The sequence below is a fragment of the Ornithodoros turicata genome, chromosome 9 (assembly GCF_037126465.1).
Source record: "Ornithodoros turicata isolate Travis chromosome 9, ASM3712646v1, whole genome shotgun sequence".
In the NCBI taxonomy this organism is placed as follows: domain Eukaryota; kingdom Metazoa; phylum Arthropoda; class Arachnida; order Ixodida; family Argasidae; genus Ornithodoros; species Ornithodoros turicata.
This window is the reverse complement of record NC_088209.1, coordinates 11,139,351-11,156,018: the sequence shown is the minus strand read 5'-3', so window position 1 is coordinate 11,156,018 and position 16,668 is coordinate 11,139,351. Positions and strand designations below refer to the sequence as shown.

The window sequence follows — 16,668 nt, the reverse complement described above, 5'->3', positions numbered from 1 at the left end:
TTTCTGTGACACTTATGCGGTTCATAAGTGTCACAGAAAAGGCGTACGCCTCCCGTTTTCAACAAATCGGGGCAGATAACGATATCATTCAAGATGGTGGTTGGCTAGGAGCTTGCTATGCGGTGAAGTTCATTTTTAAGAGTGTGGATGTCGTGCCATCACATCTGAAAGATATCACCGAACATTACTGATCGCACGTTGTTTCTCAAGCCCCACGTGCGAGACTACCAGAAAATTTTGCATATTAGAACAAACCTATCTTGCAATCTGAAATAAAAACCTCACGTGCACTTTTTTTTGTATTTCGAAGCGTTATCCTACGAAGACGGTTTAATGGTACCAACAATAGAGTCGCCGTACCTTAAGCGACATTTTTCGCCGAGTATAGTGGTCTGTCCTCGTGTCATACCATTAGACGACGAGCAAAGAGATTACGAAAGACCGTCTAGACGGATGCACTTCCAGACGACGTACCGCACTGCACGTTGCTGCCACGAAGTATATACTGCTGTTAGAGACATTGTCTCGCGGCTTTTTATAAACAAATGGACGCGTTTGAGATAAGAGCCCCATTCGACGTGTATTTCTATCCCTTCCCCCAAAAGGTGGTAGGCTATATACTCCGAATGGGATGCGTTGACAGACAACGAGCATACGTATATGATCATATAGACTTAGAGATATATAACATATATATATATATATATAACATATAGATCATATAGTCCGCACTGTAATGCGAGGTAAGCGCTATTGGTGACCAGAAGAATAACGTCATTGTGAGATGGGTCCCTGGCCCAATATCGTGCAATGTAGCACCCTTTCGATTTCTACAAGTTGTAAGGGGGGGGGGGGGGTATATTGATTAGACGAAAAGGAAAAAACACAGGTGGAAAGGTCAGCCAAACGAGACGTCGGCTTGCTATTCCAGAAATAAATAAATAAATGAAATTATGAAATAATAATAAATAAATAAAAAGAAAAAGAATTAGGAAATAAGGGATAAGCTAACAAATGATGAAAGAAGGATGAGGTAGATTAAAGACAAAGATGACAAAAAAAAGATGACTAACAGACAGTGAAAGAATGATGAGATGGATCACAGAAGATAACTTTAAAAGGAAAGCATGAGGTTAATGCGTTGAGGGTGAGAGTGGGGCACAGAAGAATGAGATTGCACGACTGAGTTCACAGGCTGTTCATAAGACCTGAATCTCTCAAGTTGTAAGCGACACTGGTCTTCTTCTTTAGTAGAGCTGGACTCGTGACGTAACTTTTACTGGCTTACTGCGCTGACATCCTCTGGCCACGAGAGCTTCATGTCATACGAAGGACAAAGTTCATCATCCCACCACCTCGTCATATACAGGGTGTTCCACCTGAAGTTATAAAAAATTCTAACTGGCGACGTATACTCGCCGAAGGATTGTTGGGGTTTCGACAATTGCCTTCTTGAAAGTTTTGGCGCCATTTAGGGAGGTTTTGGACAATTTTTAATTGAGGGAAATTTACGTTTTTCGATTGAACTTTGAAAATTGCCGAGCGAATACCTCACTTTTTTTAACAGAAACATTAAGTCCTCCACGGATAACCACAGCCCCAACAAAAACTATGCACAGTATCGCAACAGAAATAGTCTTAAAAAATTAGTAAAAGTTCCGCTTTAGGCCCGCCTGCTTGATTGTCGCAAAGAAGAGCGCACGGAAGTTGAGGGGAGAGGAGGAAGTGTTCCCGTCTCTTGTTTTACCTTTCTTTCCCCCGCTTTGACCTTGATGCTGGTGGCAACTGTCTTATCACAAAGAAAACGAAACAACCGTCTTATCACAAAGAAGGCAAAACAAATGTAGGCGGGGACACTTCCCCCTACGCATATTTCGCGCGGGCTTCTTTGCGACAATCAGGCACTCATGGCTAAAGCGTAATTTTTACTTTTTTTTTTATCGACTACTTCAGTTGCGATACTGAACATAGTTTTTGTTGGGTCTGCGGTTATCTGTGGAGGACTTCGCAACGTAAAAAAAAAGTGAGGTTCGCTAGGCAATTTTCAAATTTCGATTGGAAAAAATAAATTTCCCGCAGTTCCGGATAAATTGCCGGAAGTTCCACAATCCTCCGGCGAGTACATTGCCAGTTAGAATTTTTTATCACTTTAGGTGAAACACCCTGTATATCTCGTACTAACCAATGCGATATTCCTGGCGTGTAGTGAGCCTGAAATTAAGCGGAAATTCACACACTCTACTTTACAACACGTACCTGTCGTTTCTGGTAGTGGTGGTGAAGCGCAGTGGTATATAGCCGAAAAATCAGATACATATAAAAAATTAAACCATACGTCAAACAATGAAACAAAAGAAAATATAAAAAGACGTAGAACATATCCTAATTCATAAGGAGGCCTGAACGTTTCGGACCATACGTGGTAATGCTGTGAACGAAAATTTTGCTACAAAATAACGGCAAAAGTAAAAGAAAATGCAAGTGAAAGTGGCTCAATGAGCTCATAGTGTTTGGCTTCTTCCTGGCGTCCATATTACTGTGCCTGTTATAGGAATTATGCAGAAAGTGAAGTCAGACAGTCGCCGAGAGCTGAATAGCGTGGAAGGTAAACAGCCTTATCTATGTAGAGCAGAACCCCATATCGCAGATGTCTCGAGCGTGTGTGCTAAAGCTGGTTGCGAATACAGTGTGCTCCCGCGAATGAGAAACTAGCCTTTTCGAAACATGCGCAGGAAGCTTGGTTTCTTATTTTTTTATTCGGCCTGCCTCTATAACACCGAATGTCGTTTCTAAATCGCACGCCTTAAAGGAATTATAAAACGTTCATCATTTCTCGTCTTTGTACGACAGAAGCAGACATGTAAATAAAATGCTATCAAAATGTATTTAAAAATGCTCGAAGAAGGAAGCAGCCAGAGTAGAGCTGTAAGTAATTAAAAGTACTCGAGATATATTAAGATGCCTAAGTATTGGCACAATTAACTGTAAACTGTACTGTACCCGCTAAGTAAAGTACAGATCACCTTACCACCGTGCCCTATGGACATCGCTAGAATCTCCGGTTGAGGGTTTGAAGATAGGAGACTCGCGACAATACACCCGTGCCACTCGAAGTGGTCGGCAGCAGCTTTACACATAAAATAATGCCGAACAGAAAACGATTATTCGATTATAGTTGCTGTAACGTAGCAGAAAACCATTGCAACAAATAATTTTCTCGTAGGATGTCTGGAAAAGCGCAAAAACAACACTGCATCTGCCGTTCCCATGACTGGCCCGAGCGGGAGATTCTACCGCGTTCCGATGGAGGCGCCACCACGCGGCTCCCGTTGTCCCTAGGCCAACTTTTTGACGGAGCTGCATGACCAGAAAGCTATCAAGGGACCGTGGTATTGGTCACGAAAGTTGCTCGTGTCTTTTCTTTTCTTGCCTTTTTCCCCAGGTATATACGTTATCGCCTCGTTGTGAGATTTGTATTTCAGTGTGTCCGTAAGCCGACCGTGTTCGAACCCTATAGCGCCGGCTGTGCTGTCTCTGTTTTTTTCCCTGGCTGTTGCGCAGAAGATTTAGGACAATCCGTGAAGTCGGCCCAGGACCAATCCCGGGGCTGTCACTATTGTAGCGCTTCTTGAGAAGGAGAGAGGGAAAATTGTGCTTCTATCAAAAATCAGGAACGACGCAACCACCGAATCACGTTCCTCTTGTATATGTGTCGAGCTATAACGGCATCTTTAGTATCGCGAGTTAATTTTTTACGCTTTAGTGTCCGTTTAAATAGAGTGCGAATATCTTTCGGAAAATGGTACTGAGTAAGATATACACTGCTTTTCTCCCTTTTCCTTTTGTAAGCGGGAATAGCAAGTCGGCTGCTGGAGCCAGGCTAACCTTTCCCCTCTTTCGTGTTTTTTGTTTTGTTTTGCAATAAACCTATATTCCCCCCCCCCCCCCCCCCTGCTAAGAAAAGTGTTTAAAATAAGTTGGTATTTTGAATACGGTTACCCAAGGTGCAAGTCAATAGACAGAAGGTGGAGACGTCTGAGAAGATATGTTCCTGAGCACACAAACCAACTCTAAAGGTTGGCCAAGCAAAAACGGTTTCTCACGTAAAACCAAGTGTCAGAAGTCATACGAGGGTGATACACCTGACGACATGCCATATGGCCAGCGACAGTAGAGATGGCCTGGCTAACCTTTTCAGTGACTTCAATCTTTCATCATTAATTTCTTAGGCACTTGAGGCTTTGTATGTATTTGTCCTTTCTATGTGTTCCAGCATCAGAACATCAATTGTCTCATGTTCGACAGTGTAGATATCGTTCGGACAAACGTGACCCTGTCACGGCTGTGCCCATTGCCACGATACGACCTATTATAGATCAGCGGCCTTGTCATTTGCGCACCTTTCCAGTGCGCAATTTATAAGGTAGCGTTGGCGCTGCTCATCGGCCAGTCTATTACTAGTACCGTCTTGTATAATACCTTGTACTTCAGCTTACGTTAGCATTTTTTGGTAAAGCTGTGCACGTCCCACGTGAAATGCGTCCTTACTAAAGTCGTAAATTGATTCGCCATCATCATTCTACGAGTTTTCATGAGAACTCCTACTGTCGTCTGCTATGGTCCTATGCGCGCTTCTGAACGTCCAGACTCAAATTTCCAGTGTCCAATCACGGTGGCGATCTCGCGGGCCGATGCGCATGCGCCCACAGCGAACCGTGCGGTCAGACTCCCGCATATACGCGCTGCCGATTATGACATCGTGCGGGCCACGATCCATTCAGCGTGCGGATTTATTCCCTGGCATAACTGTACTCCCAGAAACGAGTGGTGCAAAAATATCGAATTTTTGAACATCGGGAATATCAATATTATCGATTCTTTCGTCGATATTTTTTTCGCCCTTTATCGACATCCGCGAGGGAAACATCGACATTTCATTGACGTTGGTCCGCACGTATCGATTGGGGAAACATATCTATAACACCCGTAGTCCGATACATATAATCGTTCTACGCCTACCAAAAACAGCAGCCTAGACTCTCCTTTCGCAAGGAATCACTCCACTCTTTGCCACCTTGTAATATTCGAAGCCCTGCTGCGAATAACACCAGACATACCTTATCCCTCCCAACAACCTAAAGAGCTGCGCAACACGCTGGATATGCGTCGAGAGAAATGCACCAAGTGCCCAAAGAAAGCGAGCGAGATTACACAAAAGAGCTCCCCGTGTTCTTCCCATTCCCTCTGGAGACGCGGGCACTGTCAACGTTCAAAATTGGAATCTGCTAACTTGTCCTCACTTTTTTCATTAACCGCACGGCGGCGCTTCGAGCACCGCCCGCGCCACGTGGCAGTCACGTGGGAGCATCACCCGTCGCCAGGGGCGTTCAAGCGCGGAGCCGGCAGCCATTAAAAGAGGGGGGGGGGAGGATACAGCGGGGCGTCCCCTAAAAATGGGGCACTTTTCAGCAAAATATCAGCGCGCGTTTTGGAAAGAGGGGATGACACTGATTACACCACATTTACGACGACCTAATGTGCCGTATATTATACCGATTTTTGGCGAAGAACGTCGCTTTTCGCCGGTGATGTAGACCGAACCGCGTTGTGTTGGAATGAACGGTGCGGGCTCGTCCGACCCTCCATGAAACGGTTCGCTGAATGTTTCTATCATTTTCGGCCATCAGTGTCTCGTTCTTTGAGTCACTCTTGTTTAAAGTTGGTTCGCCGCGTTTCCCACAAGGGATACATGAGGGTGCGCAAAAAAATGTTGAAGAGACTATTTCCTCACTGAGGGGAGATGGCCATCGTGGCAAGGCTAATTGATTTGTTGCAAATAAACAGACTTGACAGTCTCATATTGGTGCGTATTGTACACGAAGTAACATCGGTATTCAATTGGTGGTAAATTTCACGATGGTAGTTATTTTTTAATTGTCCGTTTATGAATTTATCATGAAGTTATCAATTCAGTTCATTTTATCAGTTTAACATATTCTTTATCAATGAATCACAATGAACAGGCAGTGTAGCGCATGAGCGAAAAAAAAGTCATTTAAGGCAACAACGAGGTCAGCCCAGTACAAGTGACGGGCACGCTGGAAAAGCAGAAAATAAAAAGACGTACATCAGATGGCGTCGTCCGACACCCCATTGTCATTGACCCATAATGACCAATATATGACACGATAGTCGACATTGTCTGGAGATAAATCTTTCATAACAGGCACAAATGTACGGGTACCTCTCCGGTTCCCACACGCCGTATATTTCAGGTACCCGTTATGAAAAGAGCATTCATGAAAAATCATCACCGCAGGAGAGTGTATATATGTGAAGTGCTCCTACTCTGACTCGTGCCTCGGTGAGGTTTGTCCACATAGCAATCTCTTCCCTGGTGGACATGTCCGGGTATCTGTTCCGGGCGAAGGTGGCCTCCAGCTCCTGCAGCTGCTGCGAGGTGAAGTGCGTGCGCTGCCGCCGCTGGCGCTTCTTCTTCTTCGGGTCGTCCTCAGCGTCCGCCGACGTCGCCGTGCCTCCCCCGCCGCCACCGCTACCGTCACCACCTCCCTTCTCGCTGACCACCGACACCGATGACGCTGACACAGAATCTACGCAGGATACAAAAATCCACATCAGGAAGCTGGTTTCTAAATGCATTCTATGAAATCGGTGTGCTACGTTGTATACACTCTAAAAATCTCCACGCGTTTATTTTTAATCCATCAACTTTTTTTTTTCTCTGGCTCCTTTCTGGCTATGAGCGGCGTACAGACGTGGACAGATGGAGAGAGGACAGCAGGAAGGAGTGGGGGACAGGGAGATTAATATGCATCCTGGGCCGACTTCAGGGGGAACTGTGCCGACATTAGTCTGGAAAGTCTCTCGGAATACCCAGGGAATACCTCAGACAGCACAGCCTGTGACAGGATTCGAACCCACAACCTCTCAGGTCTTCAGCTCGACCTGGGCTACCACCAACCAGGGATAGGAACCGGTATTGTTTCCGGTCCGGTTCGGGTTCGGGTTCAGGCACATTGGTTCGGTTCGGGTTTACCTCCGCTGAACGGAAACTATCAGCTTGAACCGATTCAGGTATATCGGTTCGGTTCGGGTTCGGTTCAGGAAGAACACTCCCGCTCCCGCACATACACAGGCAACAAAAAAAATCGGTCAGCAATCGGGACACTTACAGGGATTGGAACCGGTACTTTCTTCCGTCCCGGTTTAACCGGTTCGTGGGCAGCAATTTTGCAACGTGAAAGCGAGCTTACATTCACCGTACACGGTTGTAAGAGAAAGGTTTGAGATAACCGTTTCAGGTGAGTCAAAAAAAAAGGTCGGTCAGTAGTACAATTATTTCACCTCAGAACCGATTCCCGAACCGGTAACCGTATGAATTTTTTTTTAGGTTCGGTTCCGGTTCGGCTTGGGACAAGCAAAAAAATTGTTCGGGTCCAGTTCGGTTCGGATTCGTCAGAAAATAACGGTTTTTTCCGGTTTTCGGTTCGGGTTCAGTTCCGGTTCCGATCCCTGCCACCAACACTCTTAGAACCATCACCGCGAATGACCTTCACCGCGTAGCACATTCCTAGCCAACCATCACCTGGAATGATATCGTTATGTCTCCTGATTTGTTGAAAACGGGAGGCGTCGCCTTTTTTGTGACACTTATACTGGTCATAATTGTCACAGAAAAGGCGTACGCCTCCCGTTTTCAACAAATCAGGGCAGGTAACGATATCATTTGAGATGATGATTGTCTAGGATCATGCTATGCGGTAAAGTTCATTTCTAATAAGAGTGAACGAGCGGACGCCTTATCCCGCTCGGCAATGCCGCTGGTAAAATAATAAATCAATTACACTCTAAAAATCGAACTTCATCACTTAGCACACTGTATATAGCCAAACATCATCCCGAATTATACGTATCGTCTCCCTCCTCATTTGTTGTAAGAGTGAGGCGTACACTATAAAATGGCGAAGACACGGGCTAGCTCAGCTGGTAGACGAGCTCCATAATGAAGGTTCATTATGAGGCGTACACCTATATATGACACTTTGCATTGACGTTAATTGTCGCAAAAAGACGTACGCACGCTGCTGTTCCTTCACATTACGAGCGATAACAGTGTCATTCAGCGCAGTGAAGGGCCACGAGGTGAAGCTCGCTTTTGAGTGTAGAGATTTTTTTTCTTCTCTTTTTTCTTTTTAAGCTAACGATTTGCAACGCACTTAAACCCCCGTTTTGGATTAACACAAGGACGACTCCTTTTATTGACACGAGACATGAGGGTGACAACAGACGAACATAAAGCAACAGGACGCGAGTGTCATATCGTCCTCGCATCTCAAGGAATGTCAGCTTCTTGTTTGCACATTGCTTGCAGTACCAATGTTTTCCATACCGATAGTGAACCCCAAAGCGCGACCAACGTCTCTGAAAAATATTTCTCTGCGTATCCCCCCCCCCCCCAATTTTAAAGAAGTAGTCGCACGCAAGGTAGTTAAAACGTGATACATGGGGTTTTTGTATGGAAGTGACTCGAAGTAAGTTACAGCACCAAAGGAGCACGTTATGTAAGAAAAAAAAATCGATTGATTATGACAAAAAAATTGTCAGCTTTCCGTGGCTTGTCATGCAATCCATATACAAAAGGAAGAATAGTAGGTGTTAAGCATCGACAACATTTTTTAATTATTATTCATGTTGAGGGAACCAACACCTCCATGTTTGTTTGTTTCTTCCTTTCTTTTTTTCTTTTTTTTTTTTTGCAATTCAATTATATTCGACAATTCTAGCAACAAACGAGTTACTTTGTCTGGTGTCACCTTGGAAGATTCGCCTTCGTATTTTGTGCCGTATTGTGTTTTTAGGAAATGACATTGCAGGAATAAACTCCACGACTGCATCCACTTAATGAAGTCCACGAGTTCATAAAGCACGGTGGAATCAGGCAACCGATAAAGAAACTATGGAAATGATTTGCTTTCAAAATATTAACTCGAACATGTGACATATCTTTTGTGAGACGTGAAACAGGAAAATAAAGGGGGGGGGGGCGTGATTGACAGGAAGGAAGGAGTACGCCAACAGGGACGTTACAAATGCTCTCAGCACGCAAGCAGACGACTACGTGCATGCAGAGTTGTTCAAAACTGTATATAATCTCCCGACTCCCTTGCTCAAAAAACGTGCGCGTATACAAAACGACAGAGGCGGGTAACAACCAACCACCATGTACGTGAGCTGCACACATCCCCGCTACTGTAGATGCACTGGCAGACCGGAAGCAAGCGAGCAAGTGAGGCCGTATCGTTCCTTTATGAGACCAGCAGTAGCTGCCCCATTCAAATAGATGCGTCTCAGTATATCGTATAACGTTCTGGCGCGGTCGATAGAATCTGGAGCTGCCCGAGCAAGAGCGGAGGATTCTCGGCACTCCGATTGGACGGTTGCCTATCTCAGCTGTTCGCGTTATAGTGTTCACTTAGGGGAGAGAGGAGAACTTGTAGCAGTTCCATGGCCGGGCATTCTTGGGAGAAGGTTGCGCTGTTTTTGTGTGGCGCTGCGTGTGGGAAAAAAGTTACTGAATTTCTGCATTAAAAGCCCCGGTCGACAGATGGGATTCGACAAATCTTTCGGATTCCAATGCCAGTGGTGATAAGGGTATTTTCTTCAACACAGCAGACTGGCAGTTTGGTCGTTATGCGGTGTAAAAAATAGAACTCGGCCATATATGTAACAGAAGTCGAAGTTCATCACCTTTCAGGTTGATGTCTTTCTCTCTTTCACGACTTGTTGAGAAACTTTCGTCATGAAATGCAAAGGGTCCACTTGCCCCATTTTCAATAGGTCGGAAGAAAGAACCGTCGCTCTGACGTCAGACAGCTATGGTAACTCCTATTGGTAGTCGTAAGCACGTGACCACTCTCGCGCTGATCTCACTGGTGAACATTTTCTGCTCGTCTATCCCCCATTTGCTGTAAAATTTGGATTGCGGGTCGACGGAAATGGAAATGAAAATGAAATTAAATGGAAACGGAAAAATGGACGGTCGATTTAAATGATTTATTTACTTTTTAAATATTTCCTTTAGCCTCCACAGGTGGCTGGAACCAGCAACGAAAAGACACTGTGTGGCTTGACGAGGTCACTGGTCTCATACAGACAGAGACATGTCAATACAAAAATTAAAAAGAAGAAAACACAAATACGACTAAACAACTCATAAACAGTAGTTAACTATAATACACTATCAACAACGCACCAAAACGAAAAAAAAACGAAGACGGCATCAACAAACACAAAACAAAGACAACAAAACAACTCAAACAATATTAAAACAATAATACACTATAAACATCTCACACACAATCACTGTGGAGAGGAAATACTAAATTGATTTGAACTACATGTATTGACAAAAGCTAATCACAGTGATCGATCAAGTATCTAAAAATACAATATCCTAGAAGATTGTGACAATTCTAGGGAAATCTTATTTAAAAGGTCGGGAGGAGTATGCTTTAACATTTGCTCGGGGGACCATAAATTTTCTACGTGGTTCTACGTCTGGCAACATCCCTGGAACAACTTTCTTGGATTTTCCCTCATTCATAATTGTCCCTCACCATGTCATTCGCTAGCCATCACTTGGAGCGAAGTGTTGCAACTACTTTAAAGGGAACAGTCCACTTCCCGATATAGTTGAAATAAATACTATAAAAGCATTTTTATTCGCGATGTATTAATTTCCCCAAATCTTGAGACCGCTAAAAAATCGCCAAAAATTGTACTCACGAACACAGCCTGACGGTTATCCCGCGAAAGGAAACCCTGGAATCGCGAGATTAAGTAGTCGCGAATAACTTCGCAAATGATTGAATGAAAATTAATACATGGCGAATATAAATACGTTTACAGTATGTCTGACAGGAGCATACCACAGAAGAAAAACAAGCAGAACAAAAACGTATCTCCTGCGAGCCTTTTTTCATGAGGTCGACATTTTTCCCGGGGGAGGAGCAGCAGGAGAATCTCCTCATCGGCGCGCTATGCCTTGCCGTGACTTATCAGCGTCCTTTCTCACACCTCCTCCTCGCGGATTTTCTGTAGCGGGATTCCTACACTCTTAAAAATAAACTTCACCGCATAGCACGCTCCTAGCCAACCATCATCTCAAATGATATCATTATCTGCCCTGATTTGTAGAAAACGGGAGGCGTACGCCTTTTTGTGACAGGTGCTGTTCATAATTGTCACAAAAAAGGCGTACGCCTCCCGTTTTCAACAAATCAGGGCAGATAACGATATCGTTCGAGATGATGGTTGGCTAGGAGCGTGCTATGCCGCGAAGTTCATTTTTAAGAGTGTACCCTAGCCTCACGGCGAACTTGATGCATTAAACGCAATAGCGGTAGGTTCACCTCGTAACCAACCACCATCTCGAATGGCATCGTTATCTGCCCCGATTTGTTGAAAACAGGAGGAGTACGCCTTTTCTGTTACAATCATGTCCGGCATAATTGTCACAAAGAAGGTGTACGCAACCTGTTTTCAACAAATCAGGAGAGAGCAGGATGTCATTCGAGATGATGGTTGGTTAGGAGGTGAATCTAATGCCATTCCGTTTAATGCATCAAGTTTTCCGTGTGGCAGCAGGGTATTATAGAATTCTGCAGCAGGAGAGAAGATAGGCCCAAGGCCACGCCCACATTTCCTCACCATGACGTTGCGCGTACGTCTTTCTGCGCGCGAATTTCAAACCGTGTCGATTACAATGATTTGTGAAGTCGATAATAAATTATACAACTTTGACTTTGCGAAAAGTTAAGCAGTGATTCGTTGAATCAGGGAATATACTACACGTGCAAATAGGTATACATTATAAATATATAATAGATTATTATATTGATCGTTGGAGATAACCTTAAATCAATCACCCCATAACACCGTGTCACACGGAAAGCGCTACAGCCCCTTTAAAGGGGTACAGCTTGGGACAAAAGTTTACGGAACACGGGGTTGTCACATTTCTCCATTTGAGCGACACCCTAGCAACAAACAGAGGCGGACGCACACATTGAGAGATGGACAGAATAGCCGAACACCCGTTTCTTATTCGATATCTTCTTGATATGTAGCAGGGGGCCGCTCCCATGAAGAAATATGCCAGTGCCGTGTTTCGTAAACTTTTGTCCCAAGCTGTACTAAAATGCAGGAACAACTTGTTCTTAGACGAAAGCTCGAGTTCCCGCAATCACTATGTAACTGGAGTTCTTTTACTTAGCGCTACCGTTTATCACGAAACTACCGGGTTTAAAAAATGAGTCGCTTTATTGCCACTGGTTACTTTAACGAGAAATGTTCCGATGCAACGAATTACCTGTAAATCTCACCAGCTGGTGAAAAACAACGACGTAATTTCGTTTTACTGATCGCACTACTTTTTTATAGTGAAACCACTCCGCAGTGGGGCACGCATATCCGGTATAGTACAACGTCCCAATACGCGAAGTGAAGCGATGGTCGCGGGTGTGCTGGCGAGAGAAGAAAGAGTTCAGTACGATTTTCATCGCAGCTGAATGGAAATATTTTGAGCAATAAAGCCCACTACGAATTGAACACGGCCTTTAACATAATTTGAAATTATTTAACTCGCAGTAAGCATTTCAGTGCCCCTTTATTTTTCGTCAACGATATAACTGTACTTTGGAGCAGAGAACCGCTGCTGTCAACGTGTACAAAATTTGCACAGCGACAATAGCGTACAGTCGCTGTGAGTTGGCGGTCCCGTGGCGAAGGGCTGCACTCGCACTCCAGCGCAGAAGAGAAAATCAACATATACGAAGCGCCATCTACGAAAGCATGTGTTTTCGCAAGTACTACGGGAGGAGCAATGGGTCCCCCCCTTCGTAAAACGAGCCACAATGCTTATTGCCAACTTGGGAGCGACGCAATCGTCAATCTGTTAGCGTTTCCCCACAGGTCCAGTTGTCCCCATTGCTCGGTAATGGAACTTTATGGCCTTGGCTTAAGCGGCCACCAGACGCGCGAAATATTGATGGCCAATGGGCAAGCCTTCATTTGTTTAGCTTTCTTTTTCTTTTTTTGTATATATATAGCGAAGTATTTTCCCTGTAAAGTGCAAAAGAGACGGAGCTCCAAAATAATGGCAGTCATAAATATCGAAAACAAAGCGCGGGTGTTGGCCCTTCTCGCTTTTTTATGTTGTTGTTTGTTTTGTTTTTTTAGGGGAAAGCATTTTTAAAGATGGGGTTCGAAGGTTGTGTTCATTTTCTTATAACGAATTTTTTGTTCAGCAGCAATGGCGCAATGTGCCGTGCATCAAACGCACTGTATATAGGCTATAAATTATTGCCAAGGGAAACAAGGGAACACAAGCAATGTCAGTGTGCGCCTATAATGCCGTATTGACGTTGCTTGTGCTCCCTCGTTTATACGACTGGTACGTACACCCTCGTTACTATGACCGTGGTTGTTCCCGAAAAGTTTGGTCATAATGCGGAATTGGCATATTAACGGGGGAGATTTGCAGAGGTTTCACTGCATTGATCCCCAGGAGCATGGTCGTAAAGCGCGTATGTCAGATTATCGGGGGTCATATTAACGAGGGTTCATCGTATATCAAACACTTTTAACTTCGCGGTCGATTCGTGGATGAACAGTTGTTCGCTTCCCTTTGGACAGGTATCCGACTTACCAATGCACCGACTCTTGCAATGGAGCAACTCCCGCTACGCAAAAGTCCTTACATCGTTATCGTTCAATTCATTTTAATAGGAGATATGCGAAATAGAACAATGCGAAATAGAACAATGCGAACTTCTTTTCAAACTCGTATTTTTACAATACGAGTTCATGCCTTAACGAGCAATGCAACGACGTTTTATGCAATACGAGTTAATGATAGAGTTATCGCCTGTGGTTGAAGACAGAGGGAGGCGTACGGCTTTCTGTGGCAATTTTCATGTACCCAAATTGCCACAAAAAGGCGTACGCCCCCCTCTCTCTGCGAATCAGAAGCGATAGCCCTATCATTCGTGGCAACGCTTTGCGCACAGTGTGCTATGCGGTGAAGTTCTGTTTTTAGAGTGCAGGCTCATCTTGATTTTCGGACTTACCCCGTAGGTCATAAATTCGTGATCGGAATGTTTAATGATCATTTCAAAACGCTGGTACACAACGAGAGTTTACAAAGCAACACAGTAGTGTGCTGCTACTGGGACCATTTTCAAAGGGAGAACATGGTGCTTCTAGAAATGACTTGGTGTAATAAAATCTTCATTTAGAGCATTTTTCTTTACATCAGAGCACCAGTGACAACATACATTTTGAAATGGACCACCAGTTCAAGCATTTGGAGCTATTTCAGGTAAAGCTCGCTTGTTTTTAAGAAAAGAGCCATTGCGAACAATGGTTTTGATTATGATGATGACGATGCTCTCCGCTGCAGGGGTAGAGCACTACCTTTCCTCTTTTGTTTTTTTTATTAACAAATTTCTCTTATAGTCGCCGGGTATAATGTGGGGGCATAATATGATGATAAAGGAATGCATTAAAGAAAAATCTTGCAGATATGATGCAAGTTATATCAAATCAACGACAGCGACAGAGTTGTTCGAGCTCGTCTGTGCCTATAGGCGCATGGTTCGCTACAGAGGGGCGACATAAATCAGCCACCTTCGTAACTACCCACAAGCGGGTGCTTTTTGCAAAACCACCACTTTGTCCGGGTCTCACGTCATAGAAAACGCCATTTTGAGGTCATGTGACTTAGTTTGCATATCAATATATCGCTTGCCGACATATTTCCGTCGTCATAAAGCCAAGAGACGAACGTATGTTGCCAGCGTGAACTATGCCGTGTTTCGTCCGCAACATGGGGGGGGGGGGGGGAGGACTTATTGGCAGAAAAAACAAAAAAAAAGACAGAAAAGAAAGAGGAAAGGTCAGCCATGCAGCACGCCGGCTTGCTATTCCCTAAACAAAAAAAGGAAAAATACAAACAAGAAAGAAAAAGAAATAACAAAGAGACACATAAATAAATGAACAAATAAAAACAAGACGCAACATGGTATAGCCCATTTCACCTTAGTTTAAGTACATCGCATCGGCCCAGTGAGTCTTAACGCGCGGTCGTCATCGCATCTTTGGAAGTCGTCAAGAGTACGAGGCCTTATGTGCAAAACTTTGCGCTTTACTGCGAGATTATTGATAAAAATAATTACCGTGGTCGAAAGACACCCAAAATGTCGCGCAGTAGGAACTACCGCATTGTTTACAAACGGATCCTTAAGATCACGTGTGCCTTGACGTTTGCTGTGACCTGCGACCAAGACCTGTCCAGGATGCATTGCGTTCTCCCAGCACGCTTTCGTCTACAGGGCAGTACATTGGATAGTTTATGAGATGAGTTGATTCATTCGCTTGTACAGCGCGATGTGCCTGAGGCTCTTCAGGAGTCGTATACTTCTTAGGACGGACCATAATGAGGCCAACGCCACAGCCAACGAATGATTCTCCGAACTGACCGACCTGCGTCCTTGCAACTTTCCTCTCTTCTTCTTCTCTTCTGTGTTTCGGTGATGCGACGTACGGGACAAGATCTTCTCGAAATTGAGCCCTTAACAGCTGTCGCTACGAAAGGAGTAAAGGCGGATGTCCAAGCACAGAGGTGTTTTAGCCAGCGATTTTTGTAGAGCCCCCAAGTGACCTCAAGCGATCACATACGGCAAGATCACGCCTCGTCGTGGACACACGTTATAAGCGATATCATTTTGATGTCACGAGACCTAGTTTTCATTCTGTCTTAGTGCATATCAGCATAAAACCGAGAGATGGAGGTACCGTAAGTGTGAACACAACAGTTTAAATGCGATGCTTTTTACGCAGTATGGCAGCTTATTCCTCCGAAGCATGACTGCATCGGATCGGCTGAGTGGGCCTTTGCGTCGGTGTTACGTAAAAGTGATGACCGAGATGGAACTATTATTGCTACTGCGAATTATAATTATTACTACTACCAATTAATACTATTAAGCTTATATGTCACGTGTACGTTAACATTTGCAATGTCCTGTAACCGTCTGGGACCTGTCCAGAATTCATTGGGTATCGCCTATATGGACCAATATATGGCAGGCCGTCCTTATACGGGTGCACGTGTGCGTGTACCGGTAAAATGGGAATATTATAAGATATCGTGTAGACCGTTCTGTTGCGAAAATTTAACGTGCAGGGCTGTTCTGTGCTCAGTCGCGCTGTTCCAAGGGACTAGGATTGAGACTATCTCAGGGGTCGGCTGTCAAGTTTCGCAGTGCGTAACCGCAGTATAGGTGCCACTCACTCGTGTAGGTGGCGCACAGCGAACAACAAAGATATAATATCCTTTCTTTCCCCTTTCTATATTGATTCATCATCTACTAGGCCTCCTGGCATACCGTCACCCCAAGCAGAATGAGCCGGAGCCGCAGCCTATCTAGTCTGTGTGTCGACTTCACAAGACCATTCGTAAGAGAGACGGCGTCTGGACGACAGAAATGCAGCAGGAACTGCAGTGTGAAAGCAAGCTTGTTGAAAGCAGGAGTTTTTTTTTTTTCTTTCTGGACAATGAATGCGAAATGCAAAGTATCGAAAAAA

The 16,668-nt window shown here is 44.5% G+C and overlaps 1 protein-coding gene across 1 annotated transcript in view; it reads right to left on the bottom strand.

Annotated features, from left to right (window-relative positions):
- Positions 1-16,668, bottom strand: part of LOC135368102 (pituitary homeobox x-like) — a 100,067-nt gene that overhangs the window by 42,478 nt on the left and 40,921 nt on the right. Inside the window, exon 4 of the mRNA XM_064601178.1 lies at positions 6,349-6,611. Coding sequence (XP_064457248.1) covers positions 6,349-6,611 — 263 coding nt within the window. The remainder of the gene's footprint in view (positions 1-6,348; positions 6,612-16,668) is intronic.